The sequence below is a fragment of the Vulpes lagopus genome, chromosome 21 (genome assembly GCF_018345385.1).
Source record: "Vulpes lagopus strain Blue_001 chromosome 21, ASM1834538v1, whole genome shotgun sequence".
Classification (NCBI taxonomy): domain Eukaryota; kingdom Metazoa; phylum Chordata; class Mammalia; order Carnivora; family Canidae; genus Vulpes; species Vulpes lagopus.
In genome coordinates, this window is record NC_054844.1 from 13,688,782 (window position 1) to 13,703,757 (window position 14,976).

The 14,976-nt window shown below is 34.6% G+C and overlaps 1 protein-coding gene across 5 annotated transcripts in view; it reads left to right on the forward strand.

Annotated features, from left to right (window-relative positions):
• The window catches only part of LOC121479955 (activating transcription factor 7 interacting protein), a 110,060-nt gene that overhangs the window by 80,365 nt on the left and 14,719 nt on the right, over positions 1-14,976 (forward strand). For all 5 annotated transcript variants that reach the window (XM_041736107.1, XM_041736106.1, XM_041736104.1 and 2 more), the window contains 4 exons: positions 3,531-3,607; positions 4,128-4,216; positions 5,868-6,503; positions 14,237-14,301. In XM_041736107.1, coding sequence (XP_041592041.1) covers positions 3,531-3,607; positions 4,128-4,216; positions 5,868-6,503; positions 14,237-14,301 — 867 coding nt within the window. The remainder of the gene's footprint in view (positions 1-3,530; positions 3,608-4,127; positions 4,217-5,867; positions 6,504-14,236; positions 14,302-14,976) is intronic.

Sequence of the window (14,976 nt, forward strand, 5' to 3'; positions counted from 1 at the left end):
TTTGTTAATGTGGTGTTCAGTTGATTGATTTATACATTGATTTTTCATGTCAATTTCTCCTTGCATTTCAGTGATAAATCTTAACCTGGTCATGTTAATACGCTGGTGAATTTGGTTTGCTAGTATTTTGTTGAGGATTTTTACATCTATGTTCATCAGGGATATTAAGCTATAGTTTTTTTTTTTTTTTTTTTATTGTGGTGTCTGGTTTTGGTTATCTGGCTATACTGGCTTCATAAAATGGGTTTGGAAGTTTTCTCATCAGTTCTTTGGAAGACTGCTGTTAATTCTTTAAGTGTCTGGTAGAATTCTGCACTGAAGTCATCTGGTCCTTGGTATAAAATTATTAGAATGTTTTTGATTACTGATTCAGTCTCACTACTTGTATAGATCTTGTTCAAAATTTTAATTTCTTTTTGATTGAGTCTTGGTTGTGTATTTCCAGAAAGCTGCCAGTTTCTTCTAGGTTACCCAATTTGTTGCCGTATAATTGTTCATCGTAGTTTTTTGTGATCCTTTTTTATTCTGTGGATCAGTTGTTGCCTTGTCTTTCATTTATGATTTTGTTTATTTATGTCTTCTTTCTTTTTTTCAGAGGTAATGTAGGTAAAGTTTTGCCAATTTGTTGATACTTTAAAATGCCAACTCTTAGTTGATTTTTTTTTTCCTATTGACTTTGTGTTCTCTGTTTTATTTCTGCTATAAGCTTTATCATTTCCTTCCTTCTCCTGAGTTTAGTTTGTTTTTCTTTTTCTAGTTTTTTGAAGTGTTAAGTTAGTTGTTGATTTGAGATCTTTCTTCCTTTTTGGTGGAAACGTTTACCACTATCAGTTTTCCTCTTAGTATATTTGCTGCATAAATTGTTCCATAAATTTGGTATGTTGTATTTTTGTCTTAAGATATTTTCTAATACTTCTTATGATTTCTTCTTTAATTCATTAGATTTTTAAGTGTATTTTAATTTCTACATATTTGTGACTTTTCCATTTTTCATTCTGCTATAGTTTTCTTTTGTTCCATTGTGGTTAGAAAAGATATTTGATATGATTTTTATCTTTATAAATTTGGTAAGGTCATTTTATGACCTAATATATGATCTGTACTAGAGAATGTTGTGTGTGCACTTGAGAAAAATTTGTTTTTCAACTGTTGGGTGAAAATTTCTACAAATGTTTGGTCCATTTGGTCTTTGGTATTGGTTCAGTTTTGCTATTTGCTTATTGAATCTTTCTCTGGATCATCTACCCATTATATAGAATGATATACTAAAGATTCCTACTATTATTGTGTTGCTGTCTGTTTCCTTTTCAATTCTGTCAATGTATATATCATTTGGAGGTTTTGATGTTATGTGCACAAATGTGTATAAATATTGTATTTGGTCAACTGATGCTTTTACTGTTATATAATGTCCTTTTTGTCTCTTGTGACAATTTCTTACTTTAGCTCTCTTTTGTATTATGTAAGATATTATATATGTATAATTTCTTATCTGAAGAGTCCTGGCTCTTTCTACTCAGAAGCTCTCCACTGACTTCGGTCTTCTATATTACAGTTTTGGTTTTTAAGGCATAATTTTGGACATCTCTCTACTGTCTGTTTGTGCTGGTGTGATTTTTCTGATGTTGTACCAAACTAATAGGCTCACTTTATTTCTCATGTAGCCCCCAATCATTCAACATATGCCTCTTCCTCCAAGTCAGGTAGAACAGAAACCAGTGCCTTGGACAGTCTACTGAAAAGCAAGAATATTGCATGAAAGTTTCATTCTTCTCTCCTTTTTAAAGGAGAAGCCACAGTGAGGAATTTTGATCGTGCTGCACTGTATCTGGGGGGTTTGGGGTATGATGGGTAAATGAAACAGACTTTCCTGCACACTACAATGCACCTTTTCTTTGCCTTGCTATTTCTTGGAGGTCCTATAACCTCTTAGACTAGTTTCTTGAATTCTGACAAAGGAAATTTGGTCTATCCCATGTGGAAAGAGGGTGTTGGTCTTCCTATTTTGCCATCTGCTGATGTCACTACAGTGTAGAACTTAAGGTCTTCCATCCAGTGACCATACAGTATCCTAAGTCAGTTGTATTTAGTTTATTTATTATGCTTTTTAACTCCTTTTTCTATTTTTCTCTCTGAAATGTTCTTTATCTTCATTTTAACTATTTTGGATGTAATGATTATTCAAAGACCTATTTGAAGATGCATTTTCCTCAAAAACTTTTTTTTAAAACTTTTTCCATTGGTACTGCACTGTTAACTTTAATTTGCTTTTCTATTTGCTTAATATATTTTTGTCCACAGGAAGATTTTAAGCACCTGTAGAGCAATTCATTGTAATTTTATCTCTTATTTTCTCTACACATATAACTATAATGCTATAGCTGCTGGTTAAAATGATTCTTTTATCCTATAAAAAGCATCAGGATTTGTTGATTGAAAAGAATAATTAGTGGCATCTGCTGATATGATCAGCACTTATCACATTTGTTTTAATATTTATTAATGTTATTACCCTTAATCAAGTCTTGAACAGTTATTTATATTTCTTAATTTAAGAAATATATGATGATAGTGTAATTACTGATGGAGGCCCAAGTAATGGTAATTAATGTGTATAAGAATTCCATTTCTATATTCCTTGTGTTTTGGAGGAAAAGGCTGAAATTAGTTGATACTTAAGTTTAGTATTGAGATACCTTTTTATGAAGTTATAACACATAGTGGCAAGTAGTTTTTATAAGTAATAGTTGTAAAAATTATTTTAATTTGAGAAATTTGATTTGTGACCCTAGGCACCACTTAATTGGTAATCAACTATTTCTGGGTAAGAATAAATATGTACTTTGTTGAGTTTCTTTTGGTAATTTGGTGTCAGTAATGTGTAGTATGTAGGAGGCATTCACTAGATATTGAATGACTATGTCTAGTTATTCTTTAGATTCAAATTATTATTATTTTTTTTAATTTTTATTTATTTATGATAGTCACAGAGAGAGAGAGAGAGAGAGGCAGAGACACAGGCAGAGGGAGAAGCAGGCTCCATGCACCGGGAGCCTGACGTGGGACTCGATCCCGGGTCTCCAGGATCGCGCCCTGGGCCAAAGGCAGGCGCCAAACCACTGCGCCACCCAGGGATCCCTAGATTCAAATTATTAATATTTACTGAACCCTTACAGCATGTGAAGCATTTTCACATTCTTTATTTGCTTATCTTAAAAAACGAGGCATAGGAATTATTATATTAATCTTTCATAAAATAAGCAGTTGTTTCAGTGGATTAAGTAATTTAAGTGGCAATGCCAAGATTCAAATTCTTGTCTCATCTAGTAATATTTTCTGGAAGTAACAGATAATATATTGAGAAAGCATATAAGGTTTTTTTTTTTAATATTGTATTGGTTTCAGGTGCACAACATAATAATTCAACATTCATATATGTTAGGAAATCACAGGAAGTCAAGTTAAGATCTTATTCTTAAAGATTCCTGGTGTATTGGGTTTTATTTTACCTGGGTATTTTTCTTCCCCAGAATCCACCAAACCCACCGGTGTCACCAGGAAAGTCTGTAGTTGACATCAACAGCAATAATAACAATGTGCCGTACAGGTGAGAATTGTAAACAGTCTGTCAAATTTATAATTATAGGAAAATTTTAGAATGTATTCTTATTTATTTTTGTAGAGATATGTATTTGGAGTATACTGGATTTAGATTTTCTTCTTTTTTGTTATATTGTTCATTTGTTGTTACTGGCTTTGCTAATTTATTATAAGGCTTTCTTTGGTCGTTGAAGATTTCTTTAACCACTTATACTAAATAGTACTCTTTCATAGTAATTGAGAAATGCTTTGATCAAGGGTGATAAAAGCTAATGTCTGCAGATGTACATAAAAAGTATAAGTGTTGAGAACATTAGAATATAAGAGACAGACTCTTCCTTAATTCCATAGACCCCAGCATGCTGAAGTCTATGTGCTGTCTTTACCTTTGTATTCATTGGCACTTTCATGCCACCATACTCAAGTCTTGCCAGCCTTTCCCCTATCAGCCACTGCTTTCAGTATTCATAAATTGAGATGCTCCTGAATGGCATTTTCATGACTATTTGTGTGTATATATGTTGTAGAAATGCAGGCACAGTGAGACAGATGCTGGAGTCCAAAAGGAATGTAAGTGAGAGTGCACCACCATCCTTTTCAACCCCTGTGAATACAGGTAATATTTTTTAATACAAAAATGACATTTTCTTAGTAATTGAAGGTTTTGGTTGTCTTTTCTTACATCTTTTTGAGATTGATATGATCTAAGGAAATGAGCGTATTTATCTAAAATTAAATAATTACAAAATTTTATCAAAAAGCCAGGAATACAGATATACATGAAAATACAGAAACTCAAATCTCTAGTGTTTCTCAAATTTTCTAATTTCTGTATCCCTGTGTAATCTTAAAATAATATAAAGAATCCCAAAGAGCTTTTGTTTTTGTGGCTTATGTTGATATTTACTGTAGTAGAAATTAAAGCAAGTTTTTAAATGTTTACTTAAAAATAACAGACCTGTATCATGTAACACAAATAACCTATTTGAATTAAAAATAACTTTTTCAAACTTAAAACAATTAGAAGAGTTATTTAGGTAGTGAGCGGTATTACCTTGAGTAGTAGTGAGCTACCTTGAGTTTTGTACTGAGGCATCAGAAGTTTTACTCACCATCAGTGCAAATATTTACACGTTGAGAAAAATCAAGTAATATCTTATTATTTTTATAAAATAATTTTGACATTGCCACCTCCCTGAAAGGGTCACAGTAATCCCAGGTGTCCCCCTGGATAACCCTGAAGATTGCTGTTCTAGTGTGCCTATGATTTTGGAAAGAGGACAGAACAATAAGAAAGAAATTTGTTCATCAATTTGAAACCTGTTCAAATGAGAATAAACAAATAGTGGAACCAAAATTACTATAAAACTTCCAGGGCAGCCCGGGTGGCTCAGTGGTTTAGCGATGCCTTCAGCCCAGGGCGTGAACCTGGAGACCCGGGATGAGTCCCACGTCAGGCTCCCAGCATGGAGCCTGCTTCTCCCTCTGCTTGTGTCTCTGCCTCTCTCTCTCTTTCTCTCTCTCTTTCTCTCTTTCTTTCTCTCTCTCTGTACCCCCCCCCCCCGTGTCTCTCACAAATAAATAAAAAAAAAATCTAAAAAAAAAAAAAACCCAAAAAAACAAAACAAAAAATTTCTAGTGGCTAGCATTTTTGTTTCTCTGGTGTTAGGTATCAATTCCCTTATTTCTTAATTCATCCCCCCTCTTTACCCAAATCATATAATGTCACTAGAGTGTCAGTCGAAGCAGCTTCTCCATACTAGCTCCTGTCAGGTAATTTAGTAAAACTTGATTCACAGAGGTTTCACACATGGTTCAAGTGATAAAATACCACATCCAAGCTTACTTCATTCATTAATAGTGATGACTCTTGCTAGATTGTCTGTTTGAGTTTATATTTTGTCAGTGTCCTAAGGCATTTGTGTTTTTAGGGTAGTTTCAAAAATGTTTGTACAGTTTTACCAAGTTTTCAGTCATTTTTACAGTTAATCTGAAGTGACGATAGTAATTTTCAGATACTGTTTTGACACTGAGATAGCAGTCTTCCATAATAATCATAAGCCATGTGCCAAACATAGGTGCAAAAATACTTCTATCAATTTAATTCCAGGAATTTCCAAAACTTAAATCTGGAAGAAATTTTATTATGAAAGATTTGGCTATATCTACTGTAGTAGATGTAGTCATTAAATTTTATCTTGTTGAATTATGCTTGCTGATAAATGAAGACAGTCATTTAAACTGATACTTCTTTTTTCTTTTTGTAGTTTCTTCAACCAGTCTTGTCACTCCTCCAACTGTTGTCAGTAGTCAACCTAAATTGCAGACTCCAGTGACTTCTGGTTCTTTGACAGCAACATCAGTTCTTCCTGCACCCAACACAGCTACAGTAGTTGCTACTACTCAGGTGCCTAGTGGAAATCCCCAACCTACAATCTCTTTACAACCTTTACCAGTGATTTTGCATGTACCTGTTGCGGTATCCTCCCAGCCTCAACTCCTACAGAGCCATCCAGGGACTTTAGTGACTAATCAACCATCTGGCAACGTTGAATTCATTTCTGTACAAAGCCCACCTACAGTGAGTGGTCTTACCAAAAATCCGGTATCCTTGCCAGCCTTGCCAAACCCCACTAAACCAAACAATGTTCCTTCCGTGGCCAGTCCCAGTATTCAAAGGAACTCTCCTGCCAGTGCTGCACCATTAGGGACAACGCTTGCTGTACAGGCTGTTCCAACAGCACACTCTATTGTACAAGCCACAAGGACTTCTTTACCTACAGTAGGCCCATCAGGACTCTATAGTCCATCAAATAATCGAGGTCCCATACAGATGAAAATTCCAATTTCTGCTTTTAGTACTTCATCTCCTGCAGAACAGAGCACTACTACCCCAAGAATTGGTAAGTCACTGTGTAGGCTTAAGAATAGAAATGCAGGCATGTTAATGGCCTATTTTAGATAATTGAACATTTGTGTGTATTTGTGGAAGTGGCTATCTTTATTTGAAGAAGAGAGTAAGTAGAATATCCTAGAAATTAATTTTAGTATATTTTTAGTTACCTAAGAAATAATATTAAGATGATATTTGAAAATTTATTTTGAGTGAAAAGTTAGAATTTTAATTTAGCTTTTAGTAATTTTTCGTAATCTAGGTGAAATTTTTCATTCAGGCTTTCAGGCAAACATTATGAATTACTTTTATAATATGTTTGGCAGAATTATCTGAATAGAACACATTTATTTTAAAGTATATAATTTACATAATATATGCTTACATGGGCAAATGACAAACCACATATCTTCCCTACCATTTGTTAAAATCCTTTGTGCATTCATCACTCACATCTTACAAATTTGAACAGTTTAAAAATAGGTTCTTCCCTCTCTAATTTCCTATAAAGTGATTGCTTTTTGTTTTCTCTATAAAAGAAAAATATAAAATATTTCCCCCGTGACATATTACATGATTTATGTTTGCATATGTCTGTATATTTTCCAGTATTGCAAAAAGGAGAAATTGATTGTACCTGTATTTAAAATCTGTAAAATTCTGTCTTCCTTGTTCTTAAGAAGCATACATTTTGTATGCATTCTTGAATTTTTTTATTCTTCATTTCTGGCTTCACACTTAACTCCCAATTGAAAGATCGGCAAAAATGTGTAATGTGTAATAGTGAAATTGCTGCTAGTATCTCTTTTACTGACATAGTAACTATGAAATACAAGAAACATTCAAATAAGAAACATTCTAAAGTACAAGATTTGATAAGTGAGATTTACAAGCATTTTGGTGTTTTAAATTTCTCATGTAGGCATTAGTAGTATACTTGCCCTCTGAGTATATTTTCTTATATAAAACAGTGATTATAGTGTTTCATAAGGTTGTTGATAGTAAATGAGTGGATGATCAAAATTAATATCAGACAGGAGCTAAATATTAACCTCATACAAATTTACATCTGGGATATAAGAGGAAATCTGAAATTTTATATAAAAATGAAATTATTAATATTTAAATGTAAATACTTGCATGGTACAACAACAATATTCGTTAGTCCTATCTGCTACCACATTACTCTATAGTAGACACTCCTATTCATGTTTGCAGCGTGAAGTTGGTTACTTTTAACAGAGGTCAATGAATGAGCAAGATTTTGGGGGGTTACTTCATTTTTATCTAATTTCTTTTTCTTCTAATCCTTAGTATTTTTTAAAATGTCAGGTAGAAATTGATTTCTCATAGACATGTGATTTTGGAGTTTTTTATCCTTATGTAATATTGAGTCTAAGTTGAAACAATTTTTAATTCATGGTCACAAGATAAGATATATCCTTAAGCATAAAACTTGGCCTGAAAGACCATGGCTTGAAAAGAAATAAATAACTTAAAAGATTTTGCTAAGTTTTGTGAATGCTCATACCCTAAACACTTCTATGGATATCAGAGTTATATATCAATTATTCTGTTTTCTTAAAATTTTTATGACCATTTGTTGACACAGAGGGTATATTTTCCCCCAAAATTAATTAGCTCTAATGTACTCTATTAGTCATAGTGTCAGTCTGTTTTGTATTTATTTATCTGACTGTTCTTAATTGTTTTTGTATGTAAAACTAATAGTTTTCACAATCATTCTTCATCTGTATATCATTATACTTTTGTGATGATATATACTTAAACTTTTGTATTTTACCATATATTTACTTAACATATTTTATGTACTCTATTGTATAAATTAAGGAGATCTATATTTCAAGTTCTATTTAGATTGCTTACCTATATTTGAAAGTAAATTATTGGATACTAACCATAAATGTGACTGATAAACTTTTTTGTATATTGTTCATCATGTTAATTAGAATGAGATCTGATGAAATGATGTATTCTGTACTCATGCATAATTTTAGAGGAACCATAAATGACATTAAAGTAGGCATTTAGTTATTTAGGCTTCCCAAAACCTAAGCTGAAGCCATATGGCAAATTTTGGCTGAAAATGAAGGTTAAAGCCAACTGTTAATACATTCATAATATGATATATCAATTAGTTGTATAATTAAAACTTTTCAAGTCTTATACTTAATGTAGATATTATTGACTTAACGAGAACATAGCCTAACTAACTAGAATGCATGTGTTTTGTATGTATTTTTTTATAGTTCATGTGTCCTCATACAGTAAGTCAGCATTTTCTCTTTATAATAAAAGTAAGAATCCTTCTAGAGACTGCTAGGAGATTTAGGGCTTAAATTATAATTAATTTTATTCATTTATAAGGTGGAGTTAAGACACTAGAGGAGTAGAGGGACCCTAAGTTTGCCTCATCTCTCAAGTGTATTAGTAGTATCATACAGCTGGGTAAATATCAAATAATTTTAAACACCTAAGAAATCAGTTTAAGGTCTGAGAGCAAGCTACACAACTAGGGTAGAGAAACAGCTACATCTCGGAACCACTTAGAAGCTGCAGAGAGTTGATTTGTTTGAGAAAAGAACTGCAGGAGGAGAGGGACCCCTGATTACAGAGAAAGGAGGGAGGGGGAGAGAGAAAGAGAGAAGAAAAGCAGTGCACAGCAGATTGCACAAGAGAAACTTTTCCCCAAAACCATCGACTGGGTAAAGGAGAGGGACTGATTACTACAAGTTACTATAAGCGGTGGATTGCAAAGTCTGAAGTTTTAAAAGGCCTTGCCATCACCATGGTTTTGCCTGGCAGGCTTAGTCGTATTCCTGTGGGGAAAGAGGACAGAGAAACCTGGGAGTGGGCAGTGTGGTCTGAGGATTCCCTGGAGAATGGAGAAACCATTCTCTTTTTTTCTCTTTTTAGAGTGCATTTGGTAGTGGGTGGCGTGGCCTCTCTGGGACAAAAGAACTGGTGGCACTAATGTGCTGCCTTGTTCCCTGGCAAGGAATAAAAGACAGTGGCTGAAAGAAGCAGACCTTGGTGCTGGCTTTTTGCCTCATTTTACCATAAACTCTGAATTGCTGCCCTGTCATGCAACTGCTTTTCTGGGATGAAACAGCAAAAGTGTGGTGAGACCCTCCCCCAGAGGATCAGCCTGGGTCCCTAAAACTTGGAGTTTTGAAACCCAGCTGCATGCCTGTGATGAAATACAGGAGTGCTGTGCTGCCTGGCAGGCATACAGCTCGAACACAGGGTGAAGGCAAGGATCTGACAGAGAACCGGGGAGGCAAGAAGGGTGATTGTTTGCTCTCTGTGAGGGTTTCCTGAAGAGTGGCAGGGGTGAACTCCCCCACCCCATCCCCCCCATCCCTACTCCAGGTCCAGGAGAACAGTGATGCCATTCCCATCCCCTTTCAGTCCTGACTGACTAGAGTGAGCAAATCAGCACCACCCAGTGGAGACCAGAGCTGCTTACCCCAAGCCCTGCCTTATGCACCCTCCAGGTGTTCATAGAGTGCTTTAAAGCTTCAGCTCTAGGGGAAATAGGATCTGGCTTTTTTGTGGGGAAGGTGGGGACCTCCTCTTAATATAGACGTTCTTCTCAGGATCAGGAATATAACAGGGCTTTACTAACAATCACAAAGAAACAGTGATATAAAAAGAAGAGGGAATGAAAGATACTAGATCCCAAATGTAGACTTAAGGAACTCATCAACTCTTTAAAGCATAGTAACATTTGTATCATAAAAGTCCCAAAAGAAGAGTGAGAAAAAGGGACAGAAGGCTTATTTGAGCACATTATAGCTGAAAACTTCCCTAATCTGGGGAAGGAAACAGACCTCAAAATCCAAGAAACAGAGAACTCCCATTAAATCCAACAAAGCACTAACACCATTACCACTTACAGCAATGGACAGATCATTTAAACATAAAATCAGTAAGGAAACAATGACTTTGAATGATACACTGGATCAGATAGACTTAACATATATTCAGAACATTTCATCCTAAAGCAGCAGAATGCACATTCTTTTTAAGATTTTATTTATATTTGTGAGAGAGAGCAAGAAAGAGAAAGAATGAGCATGAGTGGGAGGAAGGACAGAGGGAGAAGCAGATTCCCTGGTCAGCAGGGAGTCTGACAAGGGACTTGATCCCAGGACTCTGGGATCATGACCTGAGGTGAAGGCAGATGCTTAACCAGTTGAGCCACTCAGGTGCCCAGAATACACATTCTTTTTGAGTGCTCATGGAACATTTTCCAGAATAGATCACATAGTGGATCACAAATCAGCCCTCAACATGTACAACAAGATTGAAATCAGGGATCCCTGGGTGTCTCAGTGGTTTAGCACCTGCCTTTGGTCCAGGGCATGGTCCTGGAATCCCGGGATCGAGTCCCACATCAGGCTCCTTTCGTGGAGCCTGCTTCTCCCTCTGCCTGTGTCTCTGCCTCTCTCTCTCTCTCTCTCTCTCTCTCTCTCTCTCTCTCTCTCTCCCCGGGTCTTTCATGAATAAATAAATAAAATCTTTTTTAAAAAATCATAACCATGAATATTTTCAGACCACAGTGCTATGAAATTTGAACTCAACCACAAGAAATAGGAAGGCCACAAATACATGGAGGTTAAAGAACATTTTTTTTTTTAAGATTTCATTTATTTATTCATGAGAGACACACAGAGAGAGGTAGAGACATAGGCAAAGGGAGAAGCAGGCTCCTTGCAGGAAGCCTGATGTGGGACTTGATCCCCAGATCCCGGATCAGGACCTGAGCCGAAGGCATATGCTCAACTGCTGAGCCACCCAGGCGTCCTGAGGTTAAAGAACATTCTAAAGAATGAATGACTTAACCAGGAAATTAAAGAAGAATAAAAAAAATACATGTATGCAAATGAAAATACAGCATTCCAAAGTCTTTGGAATCCAGCAAAGGCAGTCCTAAGAGGGAAGTGTATTGCGGGCCTACCTCAAGAAGCAAGAAAAGGCTCAAATATACAAACCAACTTATCATGTAAAGGAGCTAGTAAAAGAACAGCAAATAAAGCCTTAGGCCAGCGGAAGGAAAATAATAAAGATTAGAGCAGAAATAGATGATATAGAAACGAAAAAAACCCCAGTAGAATAGATCAGTGGAACCAAGAGTTGGTTCTTTGAAAGAATTAATAAAATTGATTTACCCCTAGCCAGACGTATCACAAAGAAAAGTAAAAGGACTGGAATAAAATCGCAAATGATAGAGGAAAGATCACAACTGACACCACAGTATGTAGAAAACCTGAAAGACTCCACCAAAAATTTGCTGGAACTAACACATCGGTTCAGCAAAGTTGCAAGCTATAAAATCAATGTACAGAAATCTGTTGTTTTTCTGTACACCAGTAGTGAAACAGCAGAGAAAGAAAGGTATCCGTCCCATTTACAGTTGCAACAAAAACCATAAGATGTGTAGGAAGAAACCTTACCAAAGAGGTAAAAGATCTGTACTCTGAAAACTATAGAACACTTGAAGAAAAAAATTGAAGAGGACACAAGGAAATGGAAAAACATTCCATGCTCCTGGATTGGAAGCACAAACATTGTTAAAATGTCCATTCTACCCAAAGCATCTATCTACACATTTAATGCCATCCATATCAAAGTACCACCAGAATTTTTCACAGAGCTAGAACAAACAATCCTGAAATTTGTGTGAAACCACAAAAGATGCTGAGTAGCCAAAGCAGTCCTGAAAAACAAAACCAAAGATGGAGGCATCACAATTCCAGTCGCCAAGCTGTATTACAAAGCTGTAATCATCAAGACAGTATGGTACTGGCACAAAAGCAGACACATAGATCAATGGAACAGAATAGAGAATCTAGAAATGGATCCACAACTAAAAGCAGGAAAGAAAATATCCAATGGACAAAAGACATTCTCGTCACAAATGGTGTTGAGAAAACTGGACAGCCACATTGCAGAAGAATGAAACTGGACCACTTTCTTACACTGTACGCAAAAATAAATTAAAAATGGATGAAAGACCTCAATGTGGGACAGGAAATCAAAATTCCAGAGAACACAGGCAGTAACGTTGTTCACCTCAGCTGTAGCAACTTCTTACTGGACACATTGCTGGAGGCAAAGGAAACAAAAGCAGAAATGAACTATTGGCACTTCATGAAGATAAAAAGCTTCTACACAGTGAAGGAAATAATAAAACAAAAAGGCAGACTATGAAATGGGAGAAGATAAGACATATGATACTGACAAATGATATTTGATAAAGCAGTATTATCGAAAATATAACATCAAATTCAGTGCTCAAGAAACAAGTAATCCAATTAAGAAATGGGCAGAAGACATGAATAGATATTTTTTCAAAGAAGACATGAGGAGGATGGCTAACATGCACATGAAATAATGTTCAGCTTCACCCATCATCAGGGAAATGCAAATCAAAGACACACTTTCTAAGGATTTGGGACAATGAGTTGACTTAGGTCAGATTGGATGTCAGTTAATAGTATAGCACACTATATCTTATCTTACTATACCATCTTTTTTGGGGGGAAACATAGATTTAGATTATTTTATATAACTTAATTCTAGCTTTGAAGTTGCCTTTGGTGTTTTGGTGAATTAATATTGATAATTTAATGTAGAATTGGTCAACATTTTAAATGCTGGAGAATGAATGGTGTTTGTGCTTTTTATTAAGTAGTATTTCAGAAGCTTCACAGTCCAGAACAGATGTTGATTCATTATAAATGAAGTAATTTTAAGATACTTTTTAAAAAGCAAAGATTACATTAATATATTCTTCCTGCAAGAAAACTTAAGATAATTCAAAAAGGGAGACATTACAAGGGCCGCCTTTTTTACTTTGCTAGCTTACGAAAACCTGTTTTAGTAGGTGGATATTTATCCAAATTTTCTTGATGTGCAGGCAATTGTGTGTGTGTGTGTATTTTATATATAATGAAATGCATAGTTCCACCTCTTTTTAAGCATAAATAATTTAATCTATATGTGTTCTGAAGATTTGAAATGAAAGAAATGCCATATTTTGACCAAGAATGTTCTTATCTACAGAAAGCAGGGATAGGATGTTTCGACATTGGAAATTCACTACATTACCAAAGAGGAGCAGTTACATAATCACCTCAGTAGATGTTAAAGACATTTGATAAAATTTAATACCTTCTCTATGGAAGTTGAGGCAGAAAAACCTACTTGATTTATTTTCTTTGCTGTTCTGGAAGTAACTTTTGTGTGTCTATGTGTATCACAAACTCAATACAAGTTAATTGAAAAATGAATAAAGGAAAATCATCTGTGATTGAAGTACTGAGATTATGCATGTATATTTTCTCAGAATCACTGTGTAGTTTGCTAATGAATTCATTATATCTTTGCCATGTCATTACATCTTTTTCTCCAAAGGCATATAATATGGAGCAATTATATGTTAGGACATTTAAGTTACGCACATTCTGTATTTCCCTGAAGATATTTCTTAGGATATAGTTAAATAATCTGGGCAATGGGTAAATGAAAATTTTTTCTTTTATGAATTTACCCATCTGAAAGTTAAAATAGCAATGGTGTATGAGAAAGTTCATTTACATATGTGACATGTTGACAGAAAAACAGAAAATTACATCAATTGTTGTATATAAAACAACCAAACCTTTCACATTTTGTTGGTGCTTTTAGAAATGGCTCTCTTTTTTGACTCCTCAGAAAACCAGACAAACAAAACAATAGATGCTTCCGTTAATAAGAAAGCAGCTGATAGCACATCACAGGTAAGAGTTTTTCCTTCTGTTTCAAAGTAAAATTCTAATTACAATGCACAGGGTAATGGATTTCGATCAGTATTCCTTAATACAATGAAAATTAAGTTAGTAATCAAACTTTTCAGACCTAGAGTTTCTGTTTTTGTTTTTCAGTTTCTACTACTGAGATTTCTTGCCTGTACATTCATTAATATAATACTTTCCTTTATATTTTTGAATATATTCTTAAAAGCTGCTTTGGAGTCTTTGATGAATTCAACTTCTAGTTCTACTTGGAGTCATTTTCTCTTGACTGTCTTTTGTCTTTAGTTGGGTTCTATTTTATTGGGTTTTGCATATTTGTCTGGTAATTTTTGATAAATGTAAAGTTTAGTAAATTTTGAAAATTGGACCTTGTAAATATGTTGTAGCAGGTGGATTTTGTTACATTCCTTAAGGATTTGTTAAGAACTTCTAGTTTTGGATTTTAAGATTATTGTGTGTGTTAGTTAACAAATCATTTTCTATGAAGTCATTATTAGAGAAAGATTTATAGTTGTAAGATTTAGAATTAAATCATTATCTTTGGATTTGGCCTGAGTTTTTTAATGTCAAGGAATTATATTCTTAAATTTGTAAAGTCTGAATTTTGCAGTTAAAAACTTTAGTCATTTGGAGCTGATCTCAGTATAACATATTAATTAT